At 43.9% G+C, this 18,034-nt stretch overlaps 1 protein-coding gene and 1 long non-coding RNA gene across 12 annotated transcripts in view; one reads left to right on the forward strand and one right to left on the reverse strand.

The window, feature by feature from the left end:
* Positions 1-16,910, reverse strand: cpm (carboxypeptidase M). Its single transcript, XM_037121447.1, has 10 exons — positions 16,762-16,910; positions 15,257-15,442; positions 13,097-13,194; positions 8,694-8,866; positions 6,732-6,831; positions 5,903-6,008; positions 4,936-5,106; positions 3,177-3,329; positions 2,882-3,030; positions 1-2,708 (listed from the first exon to the last, which is right to left on the reverse strand). Exons 2-10 carry the CDS (start codon positions 15,426-15,428, stop codon positions 2,439-2,441), a joined length of 1,392 nt encoding a protein of 463 aa, XP_036977342.1. The 5' UTR covers positions 15,429-15,442; positions 16,762-16,910; the 3' UTR covers positions 1-2,438.
* The window catches only part of LOC119032368, a 12,732-nt gene continuing 10,915 nt past the window's right edge, over positions 16,218-18,034 (forward strand). For 3 of the 11 annotated variants that reach the window (XR_005078874.1, XR_005078865.1, XR_005078873.1), the window contains exon 1: positions 17,807-17,899. This is a non-coding gene — a long non-coding RNA (uncharacterized LOC119032368). Of the gene's footprint in view, positions 16,831-17,754; positions 17,900-18,034 lie in introns of those variants that run through there. The other 8 variants (XR_005078869.1, XR_005078872.1, XR_005078866.1 and 5 more) reach the window with 8 other exon arrangements.

The following is an 18,034-nucleotide window of genomic DNA, read 5'->3' on the forward strand; positions in this document are numbered from 1 at the left end:
TTTGAGGTCAGACGTTTATCTGTGACTGGATCCTGCAGTCACCACAGTTACAACATGGCACATAGGATTATTCATGAAGCATCATTAATATCAAACAGTACAAAAGTAGAAAATCTAACAATATTTGGCAAAAAACGAAGTCTGAATGAAGGAAAAATGTGCAGACGGCCGCTGAGATTTGAGCTTCAACCTCCGACCTCGTGTTAAAAGAAGCTTCACAGCTGTTGTTTTGTTATCGGAGCTGCTGTGAACTTGATACACGTGTGTTGTATGATGTATATAAATATATTCCGTGTACAGATACTGGACGCGCTGTGGCTTCAGCTGACACCCACAGAGGACAGTGTCAGTGTTACAGGAGTATAAAAATCACTGTGGGATATTTTACCAAAAATGCAGATTAAATAAAACTTGAATAATCAAAAAAACGCCTAAAATTGATTAGATGTTTGATTTCTGCAAAGGAAAATGTCATTCATCAGGTTCCAAGATGTTCTTGGAATGTCGAACTCAAGAAAAATGTCCTTTACAGCTACATCATTATAGTTTTGTTAAACACTCTAATTCAGGGAAAAACTAAATAACACATTCAGGTTGATTAAAAACATGAAATGACACATTTGTTTGAATTTGGCAAAGTAGCACCATCAAAAATATGCCGAATGAGCTGTTAGCTGTCCCTGTTTGCCGTGGACACATAGACGAACAGACAATTATCACTGGATCACTTTGATACTGAAGAAAACTAAAAAATGTGATAATTCTAAGGCAAGTTCTGGAGTTTAAGAATCGCCAAAGGCAGAAGCGTCCTGATGTTAAAGATGTTAAAGCCTCAGGATAGAAGCTGCTGGTCTGATCTATCACATCGGAATGAATAAGATGGTTTCAAACTCCCAAAACACAGAAAATAAGCAGAAAAGATGAGCGGCTGTATTATTCGCCCTCTGGAGTCGTAAATCAAACGCAGCTCAGCGAGCTCAGATGATTAATGCGTCGCCTCACGAGATCGTATAAATTTCGCAGGTCATGTCGTCGTGATTCTAACACTGGTGTTCTGTGATGTCCTTAAATACTTCCTCCCTCTCTAAAAACAGCACTCAGGCCCTGCAAGTGCTACTTTTAAAGTTCTGCTCCTCACATATAAAATTACATGTTCCATCTCCAGCACACTTAATGAACCTTATCGTTCCCTCCACAGGCTGGAACATCTCAGCAGGGAAGACGAAATCCTCAGGCAGCGGAGCTTTTTTCCTACTGTGATCCTTTTAAACACAGTCCAAATTTAAAACCTCTTTATTCCCGTGAGAGTGCATAACTTATCTATATAGTCTGAACAGTGCAGGAAAGTGGCAGTGTGTGCTTTATGTTCCTATTATTGTTTCAACGTCTCCTGAGGTTTCTCTTAATCCTTTCCCTTAAATCCTCACTTTTTCTTATGGAGTTCTGCATGGTCTTGCGATTGGCTGCTGGTATTTCTGGAAATTGTAACAAAAGCCCTAGCTTCTCTTGAGGAATACAAAGTCTTTACATTTTTTTATCTCACATGTTCAGCTTTTCAGTAGTTACTGTAATCACCACCAGCCTTTAAAATCATGTACTTTTCATCAAAAACACATTATATTTCATTAAAAGTGCTGCAACCTGCAAGTTGCTGAGGGAGCTAAAAATCTGTGCAAAATGTGTGAAGTGAATCTCCACCACTGTGCGACAGCAAAATGTCTGGACAGTGCTAACATTTGAGGGAACAGAGATTCAGAGAATTAAAAACAGAGAAAGCTTTTACCCGAGTGTATCAGCTATGTTGCACCTCTGACAAAATATAACCTACGAGATAAAGGCAGTGGTACAAATAAGTGTCTTGTTCATAAACTGCATTAATTTATGTTTGAGGCAGATTTGTGACTTGCTACTTAGCTAGCAAACCAGCTGGCTTGGCTATTAGCATGTTCCCCATTAACCTTCTTCATTAGCTGTTAGCTAACAAGCTACAGTAGTTTGCCAATTAGTGTCGTGTGATTTTACTGTCAGAACAAATTGCAGGCTAGTTAGTAATCCAGCTAGCTTGGCCATCAAGTCTGACAAGCACTCACCATTAATCCTGGCTGTCAGCATGTTAGCCGTTAGCCCACCAGCTTAGCTAGTTTCCTTTTTTTCATCGTCTAATTTTACATTTACATTCAGGGCATTTAGCAGACGCTTCTGTCCAAAGTGTCTAACAATAAGTACATTTGTCACAAGAAAGACTCGTCCCGCAATAAGTGCTGCTTCGTTAGCGATCCAGCTAGCTAGTGAACTTTCTCCTCTGACCAGGGCTTCACGCTCCACCTCGGCTAACTCCGCTGACCTCCAATCAGAATTTTCCGGCTCAGACGAAGCTGATGACGAGAGGTAAACAGTTTTTCCTGCAGGTTGATTGTCACACTGAGCACCAGGCGGCTTCAGCCGATCAGTGATCGCAGCGCCGCCACTAGTCCGAACCCCACAGCGAGCCGTGTCCATGCGGGCCTGGTGATGGCGCCGCCCGACTGCAGCTGTACTGTGTGGTTACAGGAAGTGGTGGGGTTAGCCTGGGTGAGGTTAGTCGAGGTGCTGCCCGTTGTAGCGGCGAGCTGTCGTAACTGGAAGTCGTGTTTCATGGCGGAGTAGCTATCAGGACCATATGGGACTTCAAGTGTCTCCGTCAGAACCTCGTGACCCGGGTACGTCACCTGTCAGTCACAGAGATTAGAAACTCAGGATTAGCTCAATACTGCCTGGTTTTTGCTAAAATCTGTCTGCCAGTCGACTTGAGTTAATCACAGTTTAGGGAAACTCTATTAACATGCTACGCTAAACGAACAGCGCTAACAGTTCTACCACTGGAGGTTGCCGGGTCGCTCACCGTGAAGCTGTAGTTTCCAGGCAGCAGCAGTCTGTAGTATTCTCCATGTTTGTCGGTTCTGAACGGACACATGTTACTGCGACCTTTGACCTCCACCACTGCGTTTTGTACTGGAGCTCCAGAGCCGTCGAACACTTGACCTTTGACCCCTGAACACAAATACACACACACACAAACAGGCAGGATCAGGTGATTATTAAGTATTGATCCCGGTTCAGTTAGACACCGGAGGAGAGACACAGCTGTCAGGTGACCACAGACAGACAGACAGGTGAAGAGACAGACAGGTACTGACCCAGGTGGACCTGTTGGATGAAGTCCAGCAGAGACTTCCTGTTCTCTTTCCACATGGCAGGAAGTTGATCGACTGGAGGAAACTTGCAGCAGGAAACCTCCAGAGTCAACTCCAAACACTGAGCCCACACATAGTTATAGTCCTGCATCCCACCTGCACACACACACACACACACACACACACACACACACACACACACACACATAAAATCAAACGTGAGTCGACTGACGCTGTATTAACAGGATTCACAGAAGCATCTTCAGGTTATTTGGACACAAACAGCAGCTTCGTCCCAGCCGTCAGTCAGCTGATCGTGTTGCAGCGATCGTGTTTCCGCAGCAGGAAACCAGAGCAGGCAGCTGACTGACGCCTCTGTCCTCAGTATCTGTCTCATCTGAAGCCTCTCTACAGACTCACACTGAAGAAGCAGTTTGTCCTTCTCGTGCTGCAGCACAGAGCGCTGGGTTGAAGGTCGGGCCGGTGGGTTTATTCAGAATTCAGCCTGGTTTTAAGTTTCGCTGCCTGCAGACTTTTATCATGTAAATCCAGAGTTTTCTTCTCTTGTTGAAACTGAATCTGACGGCTGCAGTGTGCACAGAGCAGCAGCCATCAACCTGAAACCTGACGAAACAATGCTGAGCACAGAGAAAAGTAACAACACCTTCATACTGTTACACCTTCAGGACATTTCAGATCTCAACCCTCTCGACTTCTGCTGAGGTTTTACAGAACTGTTACAGAAATGCACTGAACAATTTCATCTTATATCAAACATTTGTGTTACATGTTTGAATTTTTGAATTCCAGTCACATCGAGCCTCGCTGATTCACTCTTCCAGCACCGGTTTTGGACCAGCACCGCCTCTCAGTGCTTTAGTAGCTTGTGACTGAAGTTTCTCTCGTCCTGTTTGTTCTTTGAAACATCTGCTTTGTTCTTCTGTTTCATCGTGTTCACTGTCAGCTGGTTCAGGAGTCGTGTTCAGTAACTGCTGCTGAAGACACGTTTCCTGTGATGCTGCTTCACAATAAAAGCTTTAAGATGACTAAAGAACAGGCAGCTTTTACTTGGTAGTGGTGATTCCTCGATGTACTGCAGGGTTTTGGGACGAGCAGACGTGATGGACAAAACTGACAATGACCTTTGACATTGTGGACATTTGCTCCAGATGTGATAAAAATCCACCTTGTTCCTGAGATTTGGTTCACAAGAACAGAACGGATAACCCAAAAACGTATCGCCTCTGGCTGCAGCAGACCCGCCACAGAGGCATAAAAATATCTAACTAATACTTGAGTTTCTATTCCTGCTCAGTATAAATCAGCTCAAGCTCTTTCCATGACCCAAATCTATTTATTGTCAGACTTTCAAGGAGCTGTGAGAAACCCTGTGAGCATCTCTGGTGAGTACTGTTCAGATATAACTATAATAAAATGTTCTTCTGAACGTAAGCTGACCTACTCAATATACACTCCCACACACACACACACACACACACACACGGGAGAGGCAAGTCCAACATCAGAGTTTTTTTGTCTTGAACATTGTTTTCAGTCCCTCCGGCGTCCTGCCTGACTACAAGCTGACCTCCATCTGGGTTTGACGTCCCTCCATCACAGAAACCATCGAAACAGACGTTATAAAATGTGTCACTGTCCATGTTTGTGTTTGCAGAGGAGATTCTGTGTATTTCTGATTCGGCATTTCAAGTGAAATTCAAAGAAACCAGGTGAAAACCCGACTTCTCTCCGGCGTGCTGACCTGACAGAGGGTACCACTGGTATCCGTTGGTGATGCCGTCCAGAAACGGCCGGCTGTCGGCGCAGACGTCGCCGCGGTGCATGCTGCCGTGGCTGTGCGAGTACGTCTTCGCCAGGTGAATGAAGACGTCGTCGTCGGGGCTGATGCTGGCTCCGCCCACCTGCTCGCTGCCTGCAGAAACAGGTGAGGCGTGTTCAGTGTTATTAATCAGACACTGATGGAGCGCTGCTAACATGCTAACATGCTACATGCTCCTGGTTAGACACAGAGCTATAAACACACCTGAACAGATGTTTGGATGTCTGACGTTCATCTTTTCTATTTTATCTCTCTGTTTCTTGTTTTAGTGATCTTCGATTCCCAGTTTTTAATACATTTTATTTAGTTCTACGTCTCTGTGAATCCCTTAACTGTTGCACCCACAGTATACTTCATGGTCTCCTCAGCGTTCTAGAAATAAAGTTTATCGCTCTGTATGAAAGTCTCCACTGCTGTCATGCGTGTTAGCTGAGAAACTGAGTTTCGTCCCTCAGGACCTGGAGACGTGACGACAGGGTCGCAGCACGAGACTCACACAGCCGGATTATTGAGTTATCTGGATGAGATACAAATCCACTTAAGACTCAGGAGAGAGACTAAAGGAGCTTCTTTTGGTTTAAAGTCATCCAGAATACTCTGCTTGTGTGTTGTGTTGTTAAAGTCACAGCGGAGGGTTTTTAAACTGCTCTCAGTTGTGATCGCAGTGTGTGGGCAAGTCGCTCAGCTCAACTTGTATATTTATCTGACGCTCCTCAACAATGTCGTGGGATTCAGTCTGAGAGCCTGTTTCCTGTTTCTCTCATACGAAGGAACAACCAGCACATCATTATCAGATTGTTGTGGACCACCTAGTTCTGCCTTTATCACGGCGTTATCGCTCTAATTGTTGTTTAACGTCGAGCTTCATTTTGTCTGTGTGAGTGTTTACCTCCGTTGCTGTTGTCGTAAGGATAACTGGCCACCACGGCTCCTCCGTGAAGGTTCGCCGAGAGAACAAAACTCTCCATCCTCAACCAGCCAATCACAGCTCTGACCTGAAACACATCACACGGCAAGCTGCCAATCAAAGAGCAGACTTCAGACACATCATGTTTGAATCATTATTGACAGAACAAAGCTGGTGATCAACAGTCTGAAGCTGTTTTGGCTCCAGAGTTAATATTTTGTTTTTTTTGTCATTTTTGCTGATTTTTGGGCTGTTTTGTTGCCTCTCTGCATGACATTCGGTGTGTAAACATGGCACAAGATTCAATACAAGTCCTGAAAGTTTCAAGTGTCTCGTTCTTTTGGCTCCAGGGTTCTAACATCGAGTTTAACAGCCTGTTTTAGTCGCTTTACCTCATGCTGTAACTTGTCGGGTTTTTTGGACGTAACTTCTGCTAAAAAGGTCCTTTCCACAATAAATCAGGTGTGTGGGCATGTCACAAGATTCCTCAACTCTTTTGGTTTCTGGAGTTATGATGGACTTTCTGACCTCCAGTCTGTAGCTGTCAACTTCAAGTCCACTGGGTCTGACTCACAGTGTAAATCTTAAATATATATATTCTTTAAAAACAGCTCAGAACTTCTAACACAGCTGAACACTGTAGTTTGATTTAAAACAAGCAAGCAGGAGAAAAACTGTGCATTTTTTTTTAGGGACTGTTTTCAGCGGCGGATGAATCCACATTGTTGTTGATACAAACAGAGGATATCTCTGGTACTGGTCCCAGTCTCAGCTGACCCAGACAACAGGATGAACTCATGTGGAGACGAACCTCTGCCTCCCGCTTCTCCTCGTTAACCTGCTGCTGCCGTTTGAGACCCGCGAAAGCGTCGGGGAAGTTCCTGTTCAGGTCGATGCCGTTTTCATTAAACCTGAAACAGACAGAAGACGACTGGCTGATGTACGTCTGGGGACCCAAACCCTCACCAGAGGTGTCCTGATCGATATCAAACACGTTCCGCTCGTTTTAGTGTTGACATGATTATCAATCAGTTGTTATCTCAGTTATCTGTCAAACAAACAAGCCTCGAGAGTCTACAGAAGAAGAGAAACACACAGTGACATCGTCCACTGGTCTCTGGGTTAATGATCTGAAGCCAAGACAAGAAGTGATGTTCTGATTGGCTCCAGATTGGAAGCTCTTTAGCTTTAACTCTTTAACTCTTTAGGTAATAAATCCAGTGACATTAAGGGTCGTTTTCTCATAAGCTTACATATAATCAGAACTTATTTTGCAACCAGTGGAGTGCAGGTTTATGGCACTTATTCAACAGCTTCACATTTTACACTGAGAAATAGTCAGTGGTGGATGTTCCTGCTGCTTTAAGCTATAAATACTAAAATACAAATATGTTCAACACATTACTTTAGCATTTTAGCAGCATGCTAACATTAGCCTGTTATAGCTTGTTTGGCAAATGAAAATGTTTCTGTTATCACGTCAAGCGATTAAAGTTTTGTGGTCCATCCCATGATGTCAAGATGAACCGGTCAAAAATACAAAGCAGGAGAGGAAAAATCACCTGAACTCATCATCAGTGAACCATGAAAGTCTGAAACAACCGAACAGACAAAACTGTCAAAACGAAGAAACATTTTCGTCTTCCAGCTTTTAAAGTGTGAGTCTCTGTTTTATATCCTTATTAATGGATCTGCATGTATTATATTACGGTTCATCAGTCACAGGAGACACTTTACTTCAGAAAGATTAATTCTACTTTTGACTTTTCACATTATTTCACTGATACGTGTCGTCGGGTAACGAACTTCTTCCACCAGCGTTCAGTGAGAATGTCTGTTTAAAGCTCGACACACTGAGCTGAAAACACCCGACAACAACAATAATTACTTAATAACAGTTTTTATCTCTTCATCCGCTGGAACATGAATCACATGAACATTAAATGCTAACTCTGTGTGACGAGGTAACATCATCCCTCTGACACGAGTTTACTGCAATCAATAAAAATCAACTTTAATTGATAAATAGAAAAAAAAAGAAGTTTATTTCTGCCTCAACCTGCTGAGACGATCTCATCTCATCTCATCTCAGAGAATCGTTTCCTTATACGGTTTGGAAAAGTGGTGACCTCAGACAGACCACACACACACACACACACACACACACACACACACACACACACACACACACACACACACACTGTATGGAAGTTCTGTGTGAGTCCTCATGTAATGAGACTGTGTGAACAGATGAACGTCTCCACAAGTGATTACAACAATAACACGGACACACACCTATTTCACGGGACATTAGAAGAAGTCAAAACACTTCTAATTAGATACTTAGGGGCTTTAACCGTGACTGTAAACTGTGTGTGTGTGTGTGTGTGTGTGTGTGTGTGTGTGTGTGTGTGTGTGTGAGATACAGATCTGCAGTGTGTGTCTGGTTTTCCTGTGAATCAGATTGTTTTGGGCGTTGGAGCGTTGCAGATCTTAGTCCACACACGACAATCACCAGTGTGTGTCGTCTCAGGTCTTTAAACACACACACACACACACACACACACACACACACACACACACACACACACGCACAGACATTTGATAACCTTGATAAAGCTCCTTTAAACTGCTATAATCAATATATTGTATTGAACTTGATGGATGAAAGCGGCATCCTGCTGCTGCTGCAAAATAGAAATTTGAGCTTAAAGAGGCTAAATAGGTGTGTGTGTATGTGTGTGTGTGTGTGTGTGTGTGTGTGTGTGTGTACCTGCCAACACTGTACTGGCAGTCTGTGTTTGACGAGTCGAAGCCGTCTGGGTTCATCGTCGGCAGGATGTGGATCCGGGTGCTGTTGAGCAACCGCAGTGACCATGTTTCATTCCGACGGTACCCACCCACCAGGTCATCGATGAGTTGAAGCAGCAGCACACGGCCAAGAACCTACACACACACATGAACACACACACGAACACACATAAGTTAAAATTGATCCAAAAGTATAAATTTAAGCAGATAAACGTGGTAAAATCTGAAGATGTGCAGCAGAGATAATGAGCCACTTCTTGGGTTAATTTGGCTAAAATTTGAATGGAGTCTGGTGCATAAGGACAAACACAAACTTCCTCTTCTCTCTTCTGCTCAATTTCACACTTGAGCTCATTCATATTTCATGAAGGTGACTCAGTGAGCGCTACATGTTCCCTCCTGATGGAAAGTGTTGTCGTGAGTCAGCGAGGAGACGAAACGCGATCCAGAGGACGAGTCGGAGGCTGTTTTCTCCGAGACGGCCGGATGATTGGAGGGCAGGGAGGGAATAAAAAAAAAAAAAAAAGGTTGTGAATGAATGAGAGCCTCAGGGGGGAGAAACAGAGAAGGGTGGGAAAGGTGTGTGTGTGTGAACAAAGCCGCTATACACACACACACACTCATGTCAGGACTGGCTGTGCCTGCAGCCATCATTTTTGTTTCCCTCACACTCGTCTAAACTGTCTTCTTCCTTTCTCTCTTCACTGCCGCCACTTACAAGTATTGTGTTTGTATCCCAGCCTGGATACGTCTTCCTCCTCCTGCATTGTTGTCCACAGACACTGCTGCACCGGTGACATGTGGCTTCATTATCAAGTTCATTCTGATTCAGGACCACACACAACGTCACCAGCGCACCAAAGAAAACAGACAATATTCCAAAACAAACAGTTTCCTCTAAGTATTAATCTGTATAGTATAATTAATGTGTAATGTGTAAAGTTGTTAAGTGAGCGGATGTGTTTTCTGCTCATTAAACAGGACTGAAGATAATTCCATGTTTTAGTGAGCTCAACGGCTCCGGATCAGAGCAGAACCTGATGAGCCTCCGACTGGACTCTCTCCTCCGTCCGTCCTCTCTCTTCATCCACTGTCCTCATTGTAAAAGTTTTAAAACTGATGTGGTCGGTGGTCTGATTTGATCATCAATTAATCAGTTTGAGTCATTTTTTAAGTGAAACTTCTCTGATTCCAGTTTTTTCCTTTCGCTCTCTGGGTTGTGGACAAAATGTTTTCACCACATCGCTCCTGTTAAAGTGTCAGTGATGACACAGCTCCCCTTTAGAAACCTCAACCCAGTTTAGAGAACAAGATGAAACCGGTCCAGCGCTGTTTACATTGTTGTACATTAGCAGAGGAAAGCTGTGAGTGACGTCACGTGGATCAGAGACAATAACAGTTCAGAGTCGCAGATGGCGGTTTGCAGCTGACTCTCCCTTCACCACAGGAAACTCCGCTCGCTCCCTCTCGCCCACACAAACGCAAACACACCATGTCCTTTCACATGAGGCAGAGTGAGACTGGGAGCAGCGGCAGGTTCATCGCTGAAGAGCGGCGTCACGAACTTCATCAGTCAACACTTCGGTGACATCAGCAGACAAACTCACACGAGCTGATTGTGATCTGAGAGGCCGGACTGCATTCCTGCTTCTGACTGAGCAGCGTTCAGCTCATCACAACATCGATGACAGATGAATCCTCCCTAATCGGACCTGTTTACCCTCGGACAGTTTGATTCAACGCTGTTTTCTTCCTCTGTTGTAAGTTTGCTTAACAACGGTTTCCCACCAGCGGTCAGACGTATGATCAGTGTGTGCGGACACATGAACAGTAGATGGAAAACATGAGCAGTAAAGTGACAGTTGAGGTTTTGTATCGCTGACAACAACTGACAGCAAGATGTGCTTCAGTTACCTAAAAGAAAACACAACTTGGAAACGATAGATATCAATTTTAAGGTGCTATTTGTAAGAAAATGTGAGTTGTGAATCTCACACCAAACTCATCAAAAACTGATGTTTGGGATGGCGTCTGATCCGTCCTACCTACCATCAAAGCACGTCAGGTACTCGGTGCTTGTTTCTGCCCCCTGACAGGCTCCGGCTGTTCTCCTTAGTGTCTGACATCATTACAGAAAGGATCCCTCAACAGATAGACCTTCTCGTTAAAGCTGCCGTAAGCGTCTTTTAAGCTAACTTCCTGTCTGTTCTGCAGGTAGCAATCCTCTCCCTCCTCGCTACGTCACCGCATGAACTCACAGCAGCTACATAACGCTTAGTCTCGTGAACATATATCACTTAAAGCAGCTTTAAGAGGAACGTTGCTTCTCTGTTTAACCAGAAACGGCCACTCGCCAAATCAACCAGACTCCAATTGTAAAAACAGTCATTTTAACGACCATTTAGCAGCCGTTACTGTTGCTGCTACTCGCTGCATCTCCACACAGGAGAGTGAAAAAAGAGAGGTTATATTCACACAACACTTTAGTTTTGAACATAAACCTCCAAACAACAGATTTTATAGATTTCACTGAGGATGCTCAAGCTCCCCAGAGGATGAAGCCTTCTGACTGCAGCTTCACCACGAGCACAGTTGAGCTCTGAGGACGTTACATCATCAGTATGTTGCCTCACGTGTCGATGAGGATTTTATCCCGTCACACACACAACGATATGTTCTGGGAACAGACAATAATCTCTACAGGACACCTTTTCAACTTTTACTCAGAGGTTACATTCCTGCTGTTCTAGTGTGTGTGTCAGAGAAAGTGTGTGTGTGTGTGTGTGTGTGTGTGTGTTTGAGAGAGTGAACCCGGTGAAAAGGCCTTTTTCTGGAAGTTTCCTCTGAGACCGACACACTCCGCTGCCCCTGTTTGCTCACTGTGTGTGTGACTGTGAGTCCAGGCGTGACTCGTCTATTTAAGGACATTTCCATTGACTTTCACACACACACACACACACACACACACACACACAGCAGTGTGGTCAGCAGTGGGCCGTTGCCACGGTAACCAGATGCTGGTCAGAGGTCGCTCAGAGTTTCCTTTACACAGGTTTTTTTTAAACGGAGACTGCTTTTATTTAAACTTCTACACACTTATTATATCACATCAAACTACATCATAAAGAGCGTAAGTACTTCCTGTCAGCAGTCAAAGTGGCGTGAAGACATCACATGATCATGTTGGTGTCAAGTTGGGACACAAACTGTACAAAATCTCCACTCACACGTTAAAACCGCGTGAGTTTGTTGAACGAACTCTCACCGTTTGAGGGGCGACGATGTTAATTACTTTAAAAGCTACTCAGTGACACGTAGAGCCAAAGAAGTTCAACTTTCTGGGTATAAAGTTACTCTGGTTTTACGCTTTGTGCTGCCCAAAGAGCAGCGGTCATGTATACAGTCGTGTAATGATGCGACTCCACAGCGGCTCTGTAGCAAACCAGTACTTAGGAGGTCTGCAGGAAAAAAACCAACTTTGAACCTGCGCTTGGTTCATGTTGACACAAAGTGTTAGAGTCTACAGTCATGCTAACGTTGCTACAAAACACTTACCATGTAGTTTAACATGTTAGCATGCTACTGAAACTTTAGCATCCTCCCATCATGTTGTTGTGACTGTTGGTTCAGTATCGAGCCAGCAGCTGTGAATGTGCCACTGACGGGCTCGGATCAGTTATTCTGAGAGTCTGACAACATCACAGAAAGATGCTTTTTGTTTAACCAGAAGCAGCTGCTCGCTCCGTCCACCAGACCGTTTTTACAGAAGCAGTAATTTTACCTTCGCTTCATTCGAACTCGACAGAAAAAACAAAATCAGCCACTCACCAGCTCTGGTCTGGTTAAAAAAATCTCATGATTACATGTTAGCTGTGAACGTTTACCAGCTGCTCTCCTCTGAGTGTGTAAACCGCCGCAGCTTCTCCCAGAAAAATGACATTAATATAAGACTAATCTCTGTCGGTGAACCCGAGGACGAGATGCGTTCGTCCTGCGTCTGAACTCGACAGTCGACTAAATACTTTTCTGTTGTCGGTTCAGCTGCTGCCGTTTCCTTCAATCCATCCACAGGTGTGTTATAAAGTTGTCTGATATTTGAATGTAGACTCAGCTTACTGTCCATTTTAATACAGACCACACACACACACACACACACACACACACACACACACACACACACACACACAGTCTGTGGTCTGAATACAACTGTGTGTGTGGAGTGTGTTTGACTCTGAATGGCTTTTGTTGATCTCTTTAGTCTCCTTTTAGTCCTACTTCCTGTCAACAGGGAGGGGTCGTCCGTCCGTCCGTGTGTGTGTGTGTGTGTGTGTGTGTGTGCGTGTGTGAGTGTGTGTGTGTGTTCACCTCGTTTCCATGCATGTTAGCCACATATTTGAACTCTGGGATGCCAACGGTGTGACGGCGAGGACTGAGACCCAGAGCCAACACCCACAGCTGCTGACCTGAGAGAGAAACACAGTAAACAGTGAAGTTTTCTACATTTGTACAAATGACAGTTTGTGTTTCTGAGCGAATCTGCTGCGGAAAATATTTTAACAAGATGTTTTTACGGTGAATATAAACTGTACAGTGACACTGATGGTGGGTTTGAGTTGGCTCAGTCCTGCTCTACTTACTAAACAGACCTTAAAGCTGCACATTATCAGATTTTCAGCTCTTTTGGGTTGTAATAATCATCTTGTCCTCAACATTAGCTGACGTCAGTCCACTGACATCTTTAAGGACTGTTGAGCACCTCCACGGACCAAAGACTCGAAACAACGAGTCGTGTTTGAAAAGATGAATGTGGCTGGAACCCACCGAGCCAGAAACAGAAAACTGTTCCCAGGAAGCGATCTGGAAAGTTGTATTAACGGGTGGAACGAATGAATGAATGAATGATTTTTCTCAATTAAGTATGAGACAAAAGATTCTTCTTCTTCTTCTTCTTCTTCTTCTTCTTCTTCACTACCAGGAAAGTGTTGTCGTGCTGTAAATAAACTCAAACGGGAACTAATATTTACCCAGAAGAGGAAGTCTGAGTTTCACATCACTGTGGGAGAAAACATGGAATCATTAACAAGCCGGTGTTCAGTTCTTACAGTCGGTCGTGCAGCAGAAACACTTAAAACCACTTAAGCACCGAGCAAAGTGTTGTTCTCAACTTCTTATGTCGAAACTCGACCGCACGCCTCAGATTTGAAGGCAGTGCAAACACAAAATGTAGCAATGCTAATTCTGAGGGTTTAGTGAATCAGCCGGTGGAGTCCAACACCCAGAACATGAGTCACCTCAGCGGGCAGCAGGTAATCTGTGTGACGTAGAAGATGATGATTTACAGTCGGAGCCTGATGGAGGTTTTCTCTACAGCAGGAGTTTCTGTTTCCTCTCTGCTGCTCATCCGCTGTGAGTAAAAGTTTCCAGGTAAACTCGACGACTGTAACTGTTTTGAATGACGGAACTGCAGGTGAAGGCGAATGAATGAAGTGCCGCAAGCTTCAGCAAGTCAGAATACACACACACACACACACACACACACACAGCAGTAAAAACACTGTAAAATGTGAGGAAAAACTGTCGCGCTGCTGACAGACAGGCGAGGTGAAACACACACACACTCAAAAGTTGGAAGCAGGCCAGCTGGCGTCCTAGATTAGCACAGATTAGTGTGTCTGTGAGTGTGTGTTAGTGTGTGTGTGTGATTAGCCAGATTAAGCCGTCCCAGATTAAATTAACCCGTCCCGTTATGTGATCTCACAAACACTAACAGGCCCGCGTCACGTTACGGCAGTGACTGACAGCCAACAGTTCACTGATCAACCAGCTTTTTACACTTGAAATTCAGAATGTCTTAATATTTGACATGTCGCACTTTTGCCTAAATGACAACATGCACTCAGACTGGCATGGACTCCACAAGTAAGGGTCAACTTGATGACTCATGTCTCCCAGCATGATTTGACAGTATTCCTCACAGAGGTTTTTATACATGAATTCCAGAATATCCCAATATTTTGTATCTTCTCCTTTGTGCCTTAATGACAACATGCATATGACCTGGCATGGACTCCACAAGTTCATGTAAAACCTGCAGACTCATGTTATCACAGCATGTTTTGACTGTGATTCAAATAACTTTCTGTACTTAAACTTCAAAATATCTTAATTTTTGGTTTGTCCCCCGTGTGCCTAAATGACAGAGTGCACTCAAACTGGCATGGACTCCACAAGTTAGTGGATGACTCTTGTTATCACAGCATGATTTGACATTATTCCACAAAGAGCTTTTTGTACTTGAATTGCAGAATATCCCCGTATTTGGTTTGTCCTACTTTTGCCTTAATGATAACATGCACTTGATCTCGCATGGACTCCACAAGTTGGAGTAAAACTCGATATTCCTCGTCTTCTTTGCTCTCAAACTGTCAAAGCTTTCAGGTGTTTTTAGTCTCTTTTTTTAAATGCAATGAGCTCCCATTGTTCTGAAATCAGAACAGATATCACAGACGAGGAGTTGGTCGTTACCTCTGACCGACTGGCCGATGCTGTACAGGTGAGTGATGTCCGGGTTTGAGGCGTTGATCTGGTGGAGGTACTGCTCGATCTCACGGTTGCTGTGGTAACGGAACTCCAACGTGGAGGCGAGGGTGAGGAGAAGGACGGGGAGGAGGAGGAGGGAGAGGAGGAGTGATGACATCACTGCTGTGTGACCTGTGGAAGGAGAAAACAGGTTTGAGGTCGCTGGAACTCAAATATAACTGTAAAGCAAGGAATCTCTGTCCGTCTGTTGTTCACACATGTCGAGAACCGGCCGTCCGATCTGCTTCACACTTGACAAGTTTGTCGCTGAGGACCTGAGAAAGTGCAGCTGTGGTGCACATGACACTTTCAATCGCAATAAATCCTGAATAAACAGACGCATGCCCTGCGTGAGCGGCTGCGTCGCTGAACTTTATCACATATCATTAATAATAAATGTTGGTTTCCATGACCACAGATGTGTACAGTGCGAGTTTTCTGCTCTGAATCAGAACAAACAGCCACCATCGCTGATAAAACACTATCTCAAAGTGACTCGGGAAGAAATCAGGTTCACAGAGAAGGTACAGTATGTTGTAAGGTTTTACAGTCTGCTGAGTCCTTCTTCGGTCTCACGTTACCCTGCAAGTTACAGCGACAGGCGACCAAATAAAACGCACCGTCACCTTGAGTACAATTATCTCCCGAGGTCGGGAAACAGGTGGTTAGGAAAGAAGAACTGGAGGTCCGAGGACAAGTTGAAGGCTCTGAGGAGAGCTGGTACAAAATAATGTGTCTTCTCCAAAACATAAACTACATTCTGCCAACACCGATATCTTTTTTTTTTTTTTTTTAACAGTGATCCTTCAAATATGGTTATCAAACACTTTAACTTTAATTTGGCTGAACTTAAATGCTGGTTGACCTTTGAGAAATCTAGTAAGTGGAGCTTGAGTCAAGATTTCTTCTGCTACAACTAAAATAAAATATGTTATATGTGGTAAGTTAAGACCTCCACAGGAATCATAAACAATAAAAAATAGATGAAGGAATATTTCCATCTTTTGGCAAAACTGAAATTCCAAGAGCAAGGAGATGCTGTTGAAAGCTCTGGAGGTAGCTGATAAGCAGACCTTGAGTGAAGATTGATTCAGAACTATTTATAAAACATTCATAGACATATTTAACATAACACGACAGAAACAAACTGACTCCACAGGTCACATCTTACAGAAAAGTGTCCTGTCTGGTTGTTCAAGTTCAGCACACAACTCATGACCCAAACCTGCTGATAAATGTCAGAATATTCCTTTAAATCAATATACAGAATCGAACTGATAACATCCAACATATAGAAACATACTCATTAAATCAATAAAAAAGACGTGCTGTGCGTTAGCATGACACACAGCATTTATACAGGATCACTACAGGAATGTTCAGGCTGATAGAGCTGATCGGTGATCGATTATCAGGCACTGACTAACAGCACCGACGCTCCGAGGTCTTACCTGTCCGCTGCTGACCCGTCCGACACCGAACAGCCCCGGCAGAGAGACGGGAGTCGGGCTGCTGTAGAGGTGAGACAGTTGGAAGAGGAGTTCTGTCTGTCTGTCGCTTCTCTCAATGAGTGTTTCTTATTCACCAGCGGGTCTCCCTCTCTCGCTCCGGGAGGGGCGGGGCTTAGCGGAGAGACGTGTGCCTGCGTGTGTGTGTGTGTGTCTGTGTGTGTGTGTGTGTGTGTGTGTGTGTGTGTGTGTGTGCGCGCGGTTGTGTGTGTTGGGCGGTGACACGCAGATTCAACAGGTATCTGAATGAAACGCTCAGTCAGATGATGCATTCAGATGAACACCACGAACAAACTGAAAATAATAAAAATGAATCCGTTTGACTTGATTCACGATCAAGTTCAATTTTCTGTGCCACATTAAAATACGTGTTATTGATATGAAGTTACAGAAACAGACAGTCTGCCTCCTTTAGATGTGATAGTGAGAGTGTTAAGCTAACGTTTTGAAGACATTTTGAAACGGACGGTTTCAAAATGTCTTCGTTTGGTCGTTATCATTCGAACGTTAAGCTAACGTTCGTTTCAAAATCCGAAGAGTTTCTGTCACTTCGGAACGTTAGCTTAACGTCGAACATTAGCGACTGTTACGCTAATGTTTGTGTCAAAATGTCGGCTACACGTTCATAGTCAGGACACTCAATGGCGCACAACATGCTAAATAGGCTACCTTGTGATTTTGGACTCAGCCTGATACTAACAGACATCGGTGCCTTGACCAAGATGCTAACAGCAGCATGCTAACAAAGTCACAGTGATTAAATGCTGATGTATAGCATTGATTTGTTACTTTCTTTTATCTGTGAGTGCATTACAGTGAAGATGAATAAAAACAAGATGGATGCTAATGTTCCCATTTTAACTTTTAACTGCCTTCATTGAGTAAAAATAGCGTATTTCTAAATGTGACCATGGAAAGTTGATGTTAAGCTAATGTTAGCTTGTTACTACTATTTTAGGGTAACTCTTTTCAGAATATGGGCTACACATTCAGAGTCAGGACACTCAATAAAACACAACATTCTAAATAGGCTACCTTGTGATTCTGATGCTAGCGGCTAGCGGAAAAAGGTACTGCTAATGTGAGTTGTTCAAATCTTTCTTATCAGTAAACTCTGTGTACACAAACAATGTTCTCATTGCTGGTGTTCATGTGTAGAGACCCCGCAAAGTTTCATGTTGTGTCGAGCCTTCTTACTGTTGTAGAAATAGAGATT

Source organism: Acanthopagrus latus, chromosome 14 (assembly GCF_904848185.1).
Source record: "Acanthopagrus latus isolate v.2019 chromosome 14, fAcaLat1.1, whole genome shotgun sequence".
NCBI lineage: Eukaryota > Metazoa > Chordata > Actinopteri > Spariformes > Sparidae > Acanthopagrus > Acanthopagrus latus.